This window comes from Zootoca vivipara, chromosome 12 (genome assembly GCF_965207765.1).
Source record: "Zootoca vivipara chromosome 12, rZooViv2.hap1.1, whole genome shotgun sequence".
Taxonomy (NCBI): domain Eukaryota; kingdom Metazoa; phylum Chordata; class Lepidosauria; order Squamata; family Lacertidae; genus Zootoca; species Zootoca vivipara.
The window spans coordinates 51,466,575-51,481,878 of NC_142595.1; the positions used below are offsets into that span (position 1 = coordinate 51,466,575).

Sequence of the window (15,304 nt, forward strand, 5' to 3'; positions counted from 1 at the left end):
CTTAGATCTGCTGCGGACGGAAGGACTTTCGAAGGAGGGGAGAGACAAACAGGCACGTGGCGAATCCCTTCCCACCTCACCTCCTCGTTCCTGCCTGCCTATGTGTGGGTGCTGGTGAGGAACAGATCTGCTTTGACAAGAAAGAGTGGGGGCTTCGATGGGAGAGAATTATTGGAGTTCAACACACGCACAGCCTCCCCAATCTTCCTCGCCAACCCTTGCCCACTTTCACAGTGCAAGTCTGACTTTGGTGGGGTTTCCTCCCAGAGTCCCAGGGTTAAGGGTTGCAGCTGAAATCTTTGAGAATAGAACTGAACCCAAGGCTTATCTAGTCCAACCCCCTGCAATGCAGCTAAAGAAATGTCATAAGAAAATCTGCTCCCTTTCCCTTATGGGATACAGTCATACCTCGGTTTAAGTATCATAGAATCATAGAATCATAGAGTTGGAAGAGACCACAAGGGCCATCCAGTCCAACCCCCTGCCAAGCAGGAAACACCATCAAAGCATTCTTGACATATGCCTGTCAAGCCTCTGCTTAAAGACCTCCAAAGAAGGAGACTCCACCACACTCCTTGGCAGCAAATTCCACTGCCGAACAGCTCTTACTGTCAGGAAGTTCTTCCTAATGTTTAGGTGGAATCTTCTTTCTTGTAGTTTGAATCCATTGCTCCGTGTCCGCTTCTCTGGAGCAGCAGAAAACAACCTTTCTCCCTTCTCTATATGACATCCTTTTATATATTTGAATATGGCTATCATATCACCCCTTACCCTTCTCTTCTCCAGGCTAAACATACCCAGCTCCCTAAGCCGTTCCTCATAAGGCATCGTTTCCAGGCCTTTGACCATTTTGGTTGCCCTCTTCTGGACACGTTCCAGCTTGTCAGTATCCTTCTTGAACTGTGGTGCCCAGAACTGGACACAGTACTCCAGGTGAGGTCTGACCAGAGCAGAATACAGTGGTACTATTACTTCCCTTGATCTAGATGCTATACTCCTATTGATGCAGCCCAGAATTGCATTGGCTTTTTTAGCTGCTGCATCACACTGTTGACTCTTGTCAAGTTTGTGGTCTACCAAGACTCCTAGATCCTTTTCACATGTACTCCCAGTTGCAACAGGGTCCCCACTCACCACACGCAGGAGGGAGGAGAACCCTGAACAATGGTATGCAAGCCCTGATATAGACTCTTGAAATCGCCCACCCTGTAGCTGTAGACCACTCCCCCCCCCCAAAACACACACATTGTACATACATCACAGAAGTAGGCGGTCTACAGCAGAAATCCTGTCTGCCAGGATACCTGATAATGGTCCCTGATTGTTTTACCTGGGCAGCCTGGCCATTCTTTTGTGATAGTTAATACTTTAGTTCCTGAATCCAGGTCACAGGCTCACCCTATTCATACACAAATTAAGACAGGATTTGCAAGCGAAAAGACCAGGGGTCAGCAAACTTTTTCATCAGGGGGCCGGTCCACTGTCCCTCAGACCGTGTGGGGGGACGGACTATATTTTGGAGAGAGGGAAAAAACAACGAATTCCTATGCCCCACAAATAACCCAGAGATGCATTTTAAATAAAAGCACACATTCTACTCATGCAAAAACACGCTGATTCCTGGACCATCTGCAGGCTGGATTTATAAGGCGATTGGGTTGGACCCAGCCTCCGGGCCTTAGTTTGCCTACCCATAGAAAAGACAATGGGAAGGCTTTCCCCATTTGCAGAGGAATATCTGAGGTCATTGGGAGAGTCCAAAAGGCTTCAGGATTGCTCTCCCAAACTATTTCAGACAAACGGTACATATATTTTGATATGTGTGCATATACGTATGAATATTTATTCTATATTTGAGACCTTAAAATTCTCATCACAGAACCCTTGGCAGGTGGCCACCCGACCTCCAAGGAAGGAGTGTCACCATCTTCAGAGGGAGGCCGTTCCACTGTCAAACGTCTCTTACTGTCAAAAAGTTCTTCCTGAAGTTCAGTCGGAATCGGAATCCTTTGTCTCCCTTGGTTCAGGACCTCCGCTCTGGAGGAGAAAACAAGCTTGCTCCATCTTCCATGCGAAAGCCCTTCAGATGAATTTTAACAAGGAGAAATGTAAGGTACTACACTTGGGCAAAAAAAATGAAAGGCACAAATACAGGATGGGAGACACCTGGCTTGAGAGCAGTACATGTGAAAAGGATCTAGGAGTCTTGGTAGACCACAAACTTGACATGAGTCAACAGTGTGATGCAGCAGCTCAAAAAGCCAATGCAATTCTGGGCTGCATCAATAGGAGTATAGCATCTAGATCAAGGGAAGTAATAGTACCACTGTATTCTGCTCTGGTCAGACCTCACCTGGAGTACTGTGTCCAGTTCTGGGCACCACAGTTCAAGAAGGATACTGACAAGCTGGAACGTGTCTAGAGGAGGGCAACCAAAATGGTCAAAGGCCTGGAAACGATGCCTTATGAGGAACGGCTTAGGGAGCTGGGCATGTTTAGCCTGGAGAAGAGATAGGTTAAGGGGTGATATGATAGCCATGTTCAAAAATATGAAAGGATGTCATATAGAGGAGGGAGAAAGGTTGTTTTCTGCTGCTCCAGAGAAGCGGACACGGAGCAATGGATTCAAACTACAAGAAAGAAGATTCCACCTCAACATTAGGAAGAACTTCATGACAGTAAGAGCTGTTCGGCAGTGGAATTTGCTGCCAAGGTGTGTGGTGGAGTCTCCTTCTTTGGAGGTCTTTAAGCAGAGGCTTGACAGCCGTATGTCAAGAATGCTTTGATGGTGTTTCCTGCTCGGCAGGGGGTTGGACTGGATGGCCCTTGTGGTCTCTTCCTTCCAACTCTATGATTCTATGATTCTATTTGAAGAGAGCCATTGCATCACCTCTCGGTCTTCTCTTCGCTAAACATCCCCAATTCCCTCGACCGTTCCTCATCAGGCTTGGTTTCCAGACCCTTGATCACCTGGGTCATTATCCTTCCAGCTGCTCAACGTCCATCTTCAATTGCGCTGCCCAGAACTGGACACAGTATTCCAGGTGGGGTCTGACCAGGGCAGGATAGAGCAGGCCTATGACTTCCCTTGAATCAAGAGGATGCTAGATTTCTGTGGATGCAGCCTAGAATCACTTTAGATCACATCCTGCCAATTCCCCCCCCCTCCAACAGTGTTTCGTTCTCGCGCTTGCTCTACTGAGGATATTCCTCGTTTATTTCTTGTTCTGGGACTGAAGGTGTGGGCTGCTGATCTCGGCATGTGCTCACTTGCCCCCTGTCTGTTCACGCAAATTCTCTCCTGCTGTCATGTGGGGCATGTGACACATTTTATTGTTTGCTGTGGGAAAGGGGGGGATCTGCTATATTTGTTAGGGTGTGTGTGTGTGTGTGTGTGTGAGAGAGAGAGAGAGAGAGAGAGAGAGAGAGAGAGAGAGAGGGAGGGAGAGAGAGAGAGAGAGAGAGAGAGAGAGAGAGAGAGAGAGAGAGAGAGAGAGAGAGAGGAGAGAGAGAGAGATTGACTCAGCTAATCACAGAATTATGCCTGTTGTCTTTGTCCATGGAGTTTTCTTGGCAGGGATACTGGAGTGGCTTGCCAGTTCCTTCTCCAGGTGGATCACGTTTAGTCAAAACTCTCCACTATGACCTGTCCATCTTGGGTGGCCCTGCATGGCATAGCTCATAGCTTCTCTGAGTTATTCAAGCCCCTTCGCCACGACAAGGCATTGATCCATGAATTGATGCTTTTGAATTATGGTGCTGGAGGAGACTCTTGAGAGTCCCATGGATTGCAAGAAGATCAAACCTATCCATTCTGAAGGAAATCAGCCCTGAGTGCTCACTGGAAGGACAGATCCTGAAGCCGAGGCTCCAATACTTTGGCCACCTCATGAGAAGAGAAGACTCCCTGGAAAAGACCCTGATGTTGGGAAAGATGGAGGGCACAAGGAGAAGGGGACGACAGAGGACGAGATGGTTGGACAGTGTTCTCGAAGCTACGAACATGAGTTTGACCAAACTGCAGGAGGCAGTGGAAGACAGGAGTGCCTGGCGTGCTCTGGTCCATGGGGTCACGAAGAGTCGGACACGACTAAACGACTAAACAACAACAATGCAAGAACAGGACCTTTTCTGCAGTGGCTCCCCATTTGTGGGATGTTCTCCCCAGGGAAGCTCACCTGGCAGCTTCATTACATATATTTAGGCACCAGGCGAAAACGTTCAACCCGGCCTCGGGGTGATTAACATCCAATACCCTTTAAAATGTGTTTGTGGGAGGGGGTTTATTGTTTGTAGGTGTTTGGTTCTCGTTTTTATTATTAATTTTGCGTGCCGTTTACAACATAAAGGGCAGTATAGCAATTGTTGTTGCTAATATTATTCAGGAATCAGCAGAGTGGCACCTGTTCTTGAGAGAGCTCCTCCGTCAAGGCTCATTCAGTCCCAAAACCCATGCCTGAGCCCAGATTCAACCCACATTTGAACCCAGGTTCTCATGGCAGGGGAGCAGAGCCAGAGGGAGGGAGAGGAGGAATGACTTCCGGCCCGGCGGGAAGAGAAGTGGCGCCTAGTGGTTAGAGCAGGATGTGCTGGAGGCATCCGATCCGGTGGCCAGATTGTGTTTTGTGAAGCAGGCAAATGGGTTAAAGCTGGAAGGGTTATTATTCCATAGCTTCCTGGTGCCATCTGGTGGCAGAGATGGTGTACTTCGAGCCAGCACGAGAATTTCCACCATCTGAGTCCAAAAAGACGCAATAACTGAAGTCACCCTCTGGGAATCTGGTTTGGACTACAACTCCCATCATCCTCAGGCACGCTCTTCTCATGTTCCAACAGACTGAGGCTGGAAGTTTAGACTGCCTGCCACTCAACTAGGGTTGCCAAAGTATTGGAGCCTCAGCTTCAGGATCTGTCCTTCCAGTGAGCACTCAGGGCTGATTTCCTTCAGAATGGATAGGTTTGATCTTCTTGCAGTCCATGGGACTCTCAAGAGTCTCCTCCAGCACCAGAATTCAAATGCATCAATTCTTCGGCGATCAGCCTTCTTGATGGTCCAGCTCTCACTTCCATACATCCAGTATCCCTGCCAAGAAAACTCCATGGACAAAGACAACAGGCATGTAAGAGCTTGCACACCAATATTCTGGGTTCCTTCCCTCCCTCTCTGCTTGGGGTGAGAGGGGAGCTTGTTGCAACTGTTTAATAAAGATCAGACTCACTAGCCACTTTGCTTCTCAATATTCTCTGGTTGGCCTCTGTTATTTTCTTCTATCAATAGGGAACTCACTTAAGGACTCCATGTGGGTTGAAGTTGTTGAACTTTTTTTAGGATTGATGGTGTCAAGGTTTTTTTTTTAGGATTTTGCCCTAGGAAATAAACTGCCACAGGGGCCGGATTAAACCAACCGGCGGGCCGGATTAGGCCCCCGAAACGGACTTTGGACATGCCTGCCATAAGGGAAAGGTCTTGAAAGACCTACATTGGCTCCCAGTACGTTTCCGGGCACAATTCAGAGTGTTGGTGCTGACCTTTAAAGCCCAAAACAGCCTCGGTCCAGTATACCTGAAGGAGAGTCTCCACCTCCATCATTCAGCCCAGACAATGAGGTCCAGCACCGAGGGCCTTCTGGCGGTTCCCTCGTTGTGAGAAGCAAAGTTACAGGGAACTAGGCAGAGGGCCTTCTCGGTGGTGGCGCCGGCCCTGTGGAACGCCCTCCCATCAGATGTCAAAGAGAAAAACAACTACCGGTACCAGACTTTTAGAAGAAATCTGAAGGCAGCCCTGTTTAGGGAAGCTTTTAATGTTTAATAGATTATTGTATTTTAATATTCTGTTGGAAGCCGACCAGTGTGGCTGGGGAAACCCAGCCAGATGGGCGGGGTATAAGTAATAAATTATTATTATTATTATTATTATTATTATTATTATTATTATTAGGGAAAGGGAGCAGTTTTTTTCTAATAATACCCCACTGGCCTGATTGTCTTTGGCCGTCTCCTTCCATCCCTCCTCCAGGGCCTCCCTCCATGTCCCCTAGAGAGAGACCCCCTCCCCACAGAGGCCCACTTGCCTCCTGCCCACCCCCTGCCGCGTCACAATCCCCCTCCCGGTTGCTGGGGCAACTGCATCGCAAGTCCCCCCTCCCTTCAGCCTCCCCAGCCGGCCATTAGCTCCTGCCCGCTGGACAGCTGCCCTGCCCTGTGCCCCTGGGCGTGGAGGCGGGTGGGGATGTCGGGCTCAGCCAGCCAGCTGCTGGCCCAGTCGCCTCTCCCATGGGGGAGTCCAGCTTCCACTGCCACCCGTCCCCCGAGGGCTGTTGCCTGGAGCTCCACGAAACCATCGCCATCCTGGTAGCTTTGATCGTCCTGGTGCATCTGGCGCTGAAGCTGGCCGCAGCGGTGAGGGGGCTGCCGGCGTCGCACGGAGTGGGTGTTGGGGGCAGTCGGCCGGTCGCCAGCATTTGTGGGGAGGGAGGGCCTGGATCAGGCCCCTGAAGCGCTGGTGGGCAAGGGGACTGGAGGTTTTTGTGGATCCACAAATCTGGTGGCGCTGGGATGCTCTCCCCTACAAATCAAAAGTACCTGCAGGATGAGGCCCGTCAAGGCCAGCATCCTGTTCCATACCCTCCCACACTTATGCAATGAAAATAGGGATGCCCTATCCCATTATCTTCTTCTTCTTCTTCTTCATCATCATCATCATCATCATCCCAGCCATTTGACAGCCATCTGGGCGGCTTCCTACATATATAAAAGCATAATAAAACATTTTAAAACTTCCCTGTACAGGGCTGCCTTCACATGTCTTCTAAAAGGTTGTACAGTCGTACCTCGGAAGTCGAGCAGAATCCGTTCCGGAAGTCCGTTCGGCTTCCGAAATGTTCGGAAACCAAAGTGCAGTTTCCGATTGGCTGCAGGAAGCAGCTCCTGCAGCCAATCGGAAGCCCCGTCGGGCCTCCGGCTTCCAAAAGAATGTTCAAAAACCAGAAGAACCACCAGGGCCATCCAGTCCAACCCCCTGCCAAGCAGGAAACACCATCAAAGCATTCTTGACATATGCCTGTCGAGCCTCTGCTTAAAGACCTCCAAAGAAGGAGACTCCACCACACTCCTTGGCAGCAAATTCCACTGCCGAACAGCTCTTACTGTCAGGAAGTTCTTCCTAATGTTTAGGTGGAATCTTCTTTCTTGTAGTTTGAATCCATTGCTCCGTGTCTGCTTCTCTGGAGCAGCAGAAAATTAGAACTGAGAAGATTGACATGAGGAGTGATTTCTTACGAATTTCTAAAGTTTCCCCATTGAGCCAGCACACAGTGAATTGCTCCATTTGGAGTCTTTTTGCCTTTGCCTCGTAGTGTGGAAGGGGCAAGGCTCATGGCGGGGGGGGGGAGGTCTCTCACCCAGTGGCAGAGCTAGCTGCTCCTGCACCCGGCGGGGGCCCCCACCCGGCGGGGCACCCCACCGCCCCCCACCGCCCCCCTTTTTGTACGCCCCCTGCTCTCACCCCCTTCCAATTTCCCCGTTGTTGTTGTTGTTGTTGTTTAGTCGTTTAGTCATGTCCGACTCTTCGTGACCCCATGGACCAAAGCACACCAGGCACTCCTGTCTTGCACTGCCTCCCGCAGTTTGGTCAAACTCATGCTGGTAGCTTCGAGAACACTGTCCAACCATCTCGTCCTCTGTCGTCCCCTTCTCCTAGTGCCCTCAATCTTTCCCAACATCAGGGTCTTTTCCAAGGATTCTTCTCATCTCATGAGGTGGCCAAAGTATTGGAGCCTCAGCTTCAGGATCTGTCCTTCCAGTGAGCACTCAGGGCTGATTTCCTTCAGAATGGATAGGTTTTATCTTCTTGCAGTCCATGGGACTCTCAAGAGTCTCCTCCAGCACCACAATTCAAAAGCATCCATTCTTCGGCGATCAGCCTTATTTATGGTCCTGCTCTCACTTCCATACATCACTACTGGGAAAACCATAGCTTTAACTATACGGACCTTTGTAGGCAAGGTGATGTCTCTGCTTTTTAAGATGCTGTCTAGGTTTGTCATTGCTTTTCTCCCAAGAAGCATGCGTCTTTTAATTTCGGGACTGCTGTCACCATCTGCAGTGATCAAGGAGCCCAAGAAAGTAAAATCTCTCACTGCTTCCATTTCTTCCCCTTCTATTTGCCAGGAGGTGATGGGACCAGTGGCCATGATCTTGGGTTTTTTGATGTTGAGCTTCAGACCATATTTTGTGCTCTCCTCTTTCACCCTCATTAAAAGGTTTTTTAATTCCTCCTCACTTTCGCCATCAAGGTTGTGTCATCTGCATATCTGAGATTGTTGATATTTCTTCCGGCAATCTTAATTCCGGCTTGGGATTCATCTAGTCCAGCCTTTCGCATGATGAATTCTGCATATAAGTTAAATAAGCAGGGAGACAATATACAACCTTGTCGTACTCCTTTCCCAATTTTGAACCAATCAGTTGTTCCATATCCAGTTCTAACTGTAGCTTCTTGTCCCACATAGAGATTTCTCAGGAGACAGATGAGGTGATCAGGCACTCCCATTTCTTTAAGAACTTGCCATAGTTTGCTGTGGTCGACACAGTCAAAGGCTTTTGCATAGTCAATGAAGCAGAAGTAGACGTTTTTCTGGAACTCTCTAGCTTTCTCCATAATCCAGCGCATGTTTGCTATTTGGTCTCTGGTTCCTCTGCCCTTTCGAAATCCAGCTACTCTTCTGGAAGTTCTCGGTCCACATACTGCCTAAGCCTGCCTTGTAGAATTTTAAGCATAACCTTGCTAGCGTGTGAAATGAGCGCAATTGTGCGGTAGTTGGAGCATTCTTTGGCACTGCCCTTCTTTGGAATTGGGATGTAGACTGATCTTCTCCAATCCTCTGGCCATTGCTGAGTTTTCCAAACTTGCTGGCATATTGGGTGTAGCACCTTAACAGCATCATCTTTAAAAAATTTAAATAGTTCAGCTGGAATATCATCACTTCCACTGGCCTTGTTATTAGCAGGGCTTTCTAAGGCCCATTTGACTTCACTCTCCAAGATGTCTGGCTCAAGGTCAGCAACCACACTACCTGAGGTGTACGAGACCTCCATATCTTTCTGGTATAATTCCTCTGTGTATTCTTGCCACCTCTTCTTGATGTCTTCTGCTTTTGTTAGGTCCTTACCACTTTTGTCCTTTATTATGGTAATCTTTGTACGAAATGTTCCTTTCATATCTCCAATTTTCTTGAACAGATCTCTGGTTTTCCCCATTCTATTGTTTTCCTCTATTTCTTTGCATTGCTCATTTAAGAAGACCCTCTTGTCTCTCCTTGCTATTTTTTGGAAATCTGCATTCAGTTTCCTGTATCTTTCCCTATCTCCCTTGCATTTTGCTTGCCTCCTCTCCTCCGCTATTTGTAAGGCCTCGTTGGACAGCCATTTTGCTTTCTTGCATTTCCTTTTCCTTGGGATGGTTTTCGTTGCTGCCTCCTGTATAATGTTACGAGCCTCCATCCATAGTTCTTCAGGCACTCTGTCCACCAAATCTAAATCCTTAAACCTGTTCCTCACTTCCACTGTGTATTCATAAGGGATTTGATTTAGATTGTATCTTACTGGCCCAGTGGTTTTTCCTACTTTCTTCAGTTTAAGCTGGAATTTTGCTATAAGAAGCTGATGATCTGAGTTACAGTCAGCTCCAGGTCTTGTTTTTGCTGACTGTATAGAGCTTCTCCATCTTTGGCTGCAGATAATATAATCAATCTGATTTCGATGCTGCCCATTTGGTGATATCCATGTGTAGAGTCGTCTCTTGTGTTGTTGGAAGAGAGTGTTTGTGATGACCAGCTTGTTCTCTTGACAGAACTCTATTAGCCTTTGCCCTGCTTCATTTTGAACTCCAAGGCCAAACTTGCCAGTTCCTTTTATCTCTTGATTCCCTACCTTAGCATTCCAATCCCCTGTAATGAGAAGAACATCCTTCTTTGGTGTCATTTCTAGAAGGTGTTGTAAGTCTTCATAGAATTGGTCAATTTCACTTTCTTCAGCATCAGTAGTTGGTGCATAAACTTGGATTACTGTGATGTTAAAAGGTCTGCCTTGGATTCGTATCGAGATCATTCTGTCATTTTTGAGATTGCATCCCATTACAGCTTTTGCCACTCTTTTGTTGACTATGAGGGCCACTCCATTTCTTCTACAGGATTCTTGCCCACAGTAGTAGATATGATAGTCACCCGAACTGAATTCGCCCATTCCCTTCCATTTTAGTTCACTGGTGCCCAGGATGTCAATATTTATTCTTGTCATCTCATTTTTGACCACATCCAGCTTACCTCCACTCATGGTTCTTACATTCCAGGTTCCTATGCAATATTTTTCTTTACAGCATCGGACTTTCCTTTCGCTTCCAGGCATATCCGCAACTGAGCGTCCTTTCGGCTTTGGCCCAGCCGCTTCATCAGCTCTGAATCTACTTGTACTTGTCCTCCGCTCTTCCTCAGTAGCATGTTGGACGCCTTCCGACCTGAGTGGCTCATCTTCCAGCGCCATAGCTTTTATATGCCTGTTGTCTTTGTCCATGGAGTTTTCTTGGCAGGGATACTGGAGTGGCTTGCCAATTCCTTCTCTAGGTGGATTACGTTTGGTCAAAACATAACTTCTCCAAGTTATTTAAGCCCCTTCGCCACGACAAGGCAGTGATCCATGAAGGGGAATTTCCCCGTAACGTAACCAAACATTAATAAAATGATATTGGCTATGGCCACCACGGCAGGAGGGTGGAGGGCTCTTGTGTTCGAATCCTGATCGCGGGTTTCCTCCCCAGGCCACTTTGAGAACAGGACGCTGGACTAAGAGGCATCCCTTTTGGCCTGATCCTGCCACGGCGCCTTGGTTAGATGCTCCAAACCCGGGCAGTGTTTTAAAAGAACAGGCAGCTGCTGGGAAACAGCCTTGAAGAGCCTCTGCCAATCAGAGCTGGCAGTATGGGGCTAAATGGACCCGGCGGCTGGATTTAGGATATGGCAGCTGCAAGGCCAGGCCAGAGGCCTCAGTTGAGTCCCAGGGGCCACCTGCCACCTGACTTGCCCCCTATAACCCTCCACCTTCCTCTTCTCCCTCCAGGCCTGCTATTATTTCTGCTGCCTGCTTGGGACACTCATTGGAACAATCTGTGCAAAAGGTGAGTTTATGCCTTTATCGGGACGTTTTACTCTCATTTATGAACGTTATGAGAAAAAGAACCTGCTCCTTTTCCCTTATGGGGTCTCCAAGAGCCCGTATAGAGTCCTTAAGTGGGTTTCCTATCGGCAGGAGAAAATAACAGAGGCCAACCAGAGAATATTGAGAAGCAAAGCTGCTAGTAAGCCTGATCTTCATTCAAGGAACTGTTGCAACAGGGTCCTCACTCACCACACGCAGGAGGGAGGAGAACCCTGAACAATGGTGCACAAGCCCTTATATAGGCTCTTGAAATTGCCCACCCTGGAGCTCAAGACCACCCCACAAAACATCATGCATCACAGAAGGAGGCAGTCTACAGCAGAAATGCTGTCTGCAAGGATACCTGATAATGGTCACTGATTGCATTACCTGGGCAGCCTGGCCATTCTTTAGTGATAGTTAATACTTTAGTTCCTGAGTCCAGGTCACAGGCTCACAATATTCCTACACAAATACGCCCTTAAGACAGAATTTGCAAGCGAAAAGGCAACGGGAAGGATTTTCCCATTTTCCTCCCTTCCTGCAGAGGAATACCGTATGTGAGGTCATTGGGAGAGTCAAAATGGCTATCCGTAATATTACTGAAGAGTTTCCACACTTGTCAGAAATTGATCTTTCAGTACACTTTGGAACTCCCCGCCACTTTGGAACTCCCCGCCACTTGACCATTGCTGTACTCCTTTTAGCTGAAAACATTTTTGATCAGGCCGGTCTCCGCAGACACCGAGAGGCTACATGTCCTCGGTTTATTTCAGCTACCGTTGATTTTAACCGTCTTTCGGATATCTGTTTTCTGTTTTCTAATCGGAAATGTTAACAGTTTGCTCTGTGTTTTCGTAAAACGCTTTGAGGTTTGTCTGTTCTTCACAACCAAGCGGTACATAAATCTTACTGAAGTAAAATAAAGTTTTAAGAAGGAAGGCCAAGGCCGGTTCAGATTTTAAAAAACACTACAGCGAAATATCAGGAATGAAACCATTCATAAAATACAGCTACTAGCAATGGAAATACATTGCTACATTCATAGAATCTTAAGAATTGGAATGGGTCCCCAAGCGGTCATCTAGTCCAACCCCCTGCGGTGCAGGAATCACAGATGAAGAATCGCTAGGAAGATAGCCAGAGGTGGTTTAAGATCGACAAATTTTGGCTGTACTGGACACCAACCTGCAGGGGGCGCCACAACCATGTTGTAGATTGGAGATCAAGGGGCGGGGGGTGCCAAATTTTAGTGTCGCACATATGCTGCTGAAATTTGAGAGCCCAAAGTCCGCCGCTGAGATGGGCACCCCCACCTCTGTTTAAAAACCTGCAATGAAGGACAGTCCAACTTCTGAGGTCATAGACCCATAGGTTTGCAGAATTGGAAGGGACCCCCGAGGTCATCCAGTCCAACCCCCTTTAATCCAGCCCAGCCCCCTTTAACACACCAATCGCAGTTAAAGAATCCCTGACAGGCAATTGCCCACCCTCTGCTCATAAACCTCCAGCGAAGGAGAGCCCACTGAGGTCAAAACACCCCTGATTCCAATAAAGTGGAACCTTGGTTCTTGAACTTAATCTGTTCCGGAAGTCCCTCCGACCCCCAAAACGTTCAGAAACCAAGGCCTGTCTTCCGATTCGCGCAGGCGCCCCGGAAACAATAGCCGACAGCCGCATCGGACGTTCAGCTTCCGAAAGACGTTCGGAAAACGGAACACTCACTTCCGGGTTTTGGGAGTCTGGGAGCCGATTTGTTTGTCAACTAAGCCATTCGAGAACCAAGGATCCACTGTACAGTATATGATAAGCAAGCCCACTGAAAGAGCAGGGCAGTTGTTCGCCTTACCGTTTGTTATTCGAATGCCAAATTTTAAGAGAGTTCAATCTTTGCCGCTGCGGCCGCTTTGCTTCCTCTTCCCAGAACCGGAGACGTCAAAGGTGTGCGCCACCCCCAAGACGAGGAGAACCCAGTCCCGACGGCTGGCGGCGCAGTGCTCCGACCTGAACCTCCCTCGCCGGCGCCGGCGAGAAAGCTGTTCGCCGCACCGCCGCTGCCTCCACTGCACCTTGGAGCCACTAAAGGTCACCATGAACCTGCAGAACGATCCTTTCCCCTGCAGAGAGCACCGCCTTGGCCGCCGCCCCTGCCCTGACTACCCACCGTGCCACACCCTGCGGTGCTGCACCTGCGACTGCGACCCCCGGCAGCGCCCGCGCACGTCCTCGGCGCCCTCCCGCGTCACCCGCTGCCGGGACGTCGCCTGCGGCTCCTCCGACCCCATGCTGGCCTCCTCTGGCGGCAACGAGCACCGGAACAACATAGCGGCCAACCCCGATTACTTCTCGAGGTTGCCGTCGAACGACAACCAGTACCGCTCCGCGCCGGAGGCCGAATACCCCGGAACGCCGGGGCGCAGGCCTACCAAAGTCTACATCTATCCGGTGCACCCCCAAACGCCGCCGGTGAGCCGGTCGGGCAGCCCCGAGAGAAGCTACCGGCGGCGAGGGACAGTCGTGACCACGCCAGAAGAGCAGCCGGTCGAGTACGAGCCTCGGGAATCCTCCCGACGGAAGTCGCGCGGCGATCCAGAGCAGCTGCTCAACCCCCCGCTGTCGCCGCCGGCGCCCCGGTTCCACAGCATGGGCGGCGGCCCTTTGCCAGGGACGGCGTCAACGGAGACCCCCAGCGCCAAACCACGGTATTCCTGGCCTGAGCCAGCCGCCGTCTCAGACTGGGTGTACCGCCCAGTGAAACAGTAGCAGGCACCCCATCCCAAATGGGAACCTGCAAGAGAGGAGGACAAGGCCTGAGTCACCTTTGGGTTGGGAAAGGAAATAAAAAGCAAAACCATCGACCGCACGTCCATCCTGCGAAAGCGTTGTGTGTTGTGCAGCGATTCTGGCTTGCGTTTAGGCTTGGTTTGCCCAGCCTGGTGCCCCGACGGGAGCAAGCCAGCAATCAATCACATGAAATTAGCTCTTAATTTGAAGGAGCAGGATCTGGCCAGGGGTGCCAGGCCTAATGAGTACAGCAACTCTCCTTTTGGTAGGTCTTTGGCTGTCTCCTTCCCCCAGCAGCCTAAGTCGCCTAAGTCGTCACGTACGGGAGTTCCTCTCTCCCTTCTGGTAGCTCAACGATAAGAATTAACGAGCATTTGGTAGATTTATAGTCCTTTTATTACAGCATTATGTTGCTAGCACAAACAGGCAATTCTCCTCAAGGATATCAGTTGGCTACTCTGACTTCTCCCGTAGCAAGAAGCACACCAATGGGAAGTCCCCACCCCCCTGCGTCTCCTTTGTTCTCTGACACGCTCCGACCTCTGAGTTTGGGGGGAGGGAGGGGGTTCCCACCCACTCTCGATTGATGTATCACCCAGCTGCTCCCTCCCTTCTGGTGGCTTAGCTACTATCTCATAGCTGGGTAGCTCCTCTCTCAACTGAGCAGCTTCTGTGTCTTCCTGTCTCTCTGCTTCTGAAAATGCTGGAAGCGGGGGGGGGGGGAGGGACTCCATTCTCTTAGGAGCTGATCTCCCATTCCCCAATCTTCCGATCCTTACCAGCCCCTAACGCCTCTTCTCCAGGGTTTTCCCCAAGCAATCGGAGACTGCGTCTGCGTGAAGCCAACCTCTCCTCCTCCCTTTTCATGCCTCTTCTGGTTCTGCGAGACCAAGGGAGAGAAGAGATTTTTGCAACCCCTGACTCTTCGCCAACTGGACTCCTCTCTGCCTCTTGGCTTCTCTCCTCTCCTGCTACAGCTCCTGCCTCCGATTCTGGACTTCTCTCGGCCACAAACTCTCCCAGCTCACTAAGCCCCGTTACCCCTTCAGCTTCCGACATCTCCTCTTCCCAGTCTTCTCCCTCTTCTCCTTCTGACCGCTCCTCGTTGTCCCCAGTCTCTGAGCCTCTTTCCCTGGTTGGTTGCCCCAGAGACGGGGCCTCCGGCCATTCCTCTGCGTCCAACCAGCCCAGGACAGCTCCCTCCAATCTCTACAACGTACCCTCCAACATTTCTCAGAATAAAAGAGGGACATCGCATTCTCCACCAGGAATAATTTCTCCTGCATTTGATCACCCACACACAGAGACGTCATCTACACATCAACATCGG

At 49.7% G+C, this 15,304-nt stretch overlaps 1 protein-coding gene across 1 annotated transcript; it reads left to right on the top strand.

Moving 5' to 3' along the window:
- Window positions 1-6,273: 6,273 nt before the first annotated feature.
- On the top strand, window positions 6,274-13,953 carry LOC132593023 (uncharacterized). The gene is made up of 3 exons (XM_060281393.2): window positions 6,274-6,399; window positions 11,113-11,170; window positions 13,115-13,953. The coding sequence occupies exons 1-3, from the start codon at window positions 6,274-6,276 to the stop codon at window positions 13,951-13,953; spliced, it is 1,023 nt and encodes a 340-aa protein (XP_060137376.2).
- Window positions 13,954-15,304: the final 1,351 nt, after the last annotated feature.